Source organism: Condylura cristata, unplaced genomic scaffold (assembly GCF_000260355.1).
Source record: "Condylura cristata isolate star-nosed mole 26May11 unplaced genomic scaffold, ConCri1.0 scaffold00032, whole genome shotgun sequence".
In the NCBI taxonomy this organism is placed as follows: domain Eukaryota; kingdom Metazoa; phylum Chordata; class Mammalia; order Eulipotyphla; family Talpidae; genus Condylura; species Condylura cristata.
In genome coordinates this window covers 20,557,518-20,558,196 of record NW_004567133.1, presented here as the reverse complement: position 1 = coordinate 20,558,196, position 679 = coordinate 20,557,518, and the positions used below count along the sequence as shown (strand labels likewise).

Below are 679 nucleotides of genomic sequence, written 5' to 3'. Positions count from 1 at the left end.
ATGCCCCCAGCAGGGCTCGAGATGCCCGGGGCACGTCAGGGTTCCACGCTTTCAGGGCGGCGAGAGGGGGTCGGCACAGCCGGCCTACGCCTGAGCCCTGCACCCCAACAGAGCACTGCCCAAGGACTGCGCCAGCTCGGGCCACCCCAGCAGGGACAGTGGCCGTGGCCCTGCAGGCGGCAATGTGGTTGCCACGCGTGTCCTCTTCAGGTGTCCCTGGGGGCGCTGCACCTACCGCTCCGAGCATGATCCTGAAAATCAGCCAGCGGAAGCCCCACAAGACGACCCTCGACGTGGGAGTCCCCCGGGGCAGCGGCGACAGCGTCCAGAGTGGGCAGAGGAAGATCCCCAGGAAGCCCGTCTCCAGGAGCTGGGATTCCCACCCTGGAAGGACACGGGGGTCACGGGCGCGGGGCGGGGCTGTGGGGGACACACGGGGCCCGGCACCGTGCGGCCCTGCGGGGCCTCACCCTGCGCCTGTCGGGGCGCCCCCAGAGCCGCGCCCCGGCAGCAGAGGGCGGGGCGCCCCACGGCCCTGGCGCCCTCCTGCAGGTGCTGGGAACTTCGGGATTTCAGATTCCCGTAGAGATTGGGGGGTGGGGCTCCCGCAGGCCTGGATTTCTGATGCCCAGTCCAAATCACTGTTCTGGGGAGAAGCGGGCGGGGGACAGGCCTGCGG

At 70.7% G+C, this 679-nt stretch overlaps 1 protein-coding gene across 1 annotated transcript in view; it reads right to left on the bottom strand.

Moving 5' to 3' along the window:
* The window catches only part of LMF1 (lipase maturation factor 1), a 10,349-nt gene extending 9,962 nt beyond the window's left edge, over positions 1-387 (bottom strand). Inside the window, exon 1 of the mRNA XM_012731708.1 lies at positions 236-387. Within this exon, the coding sequence (XP_012587162.1) occupies positions 236-247 (12 nt within the window). The 5' untranslated portion in view covers positions 248-387. The remainder of the gene's footprint in view (positions 1-235) is intronic.
* Positions 388-679: the final 292 nt, after the last annotated feature.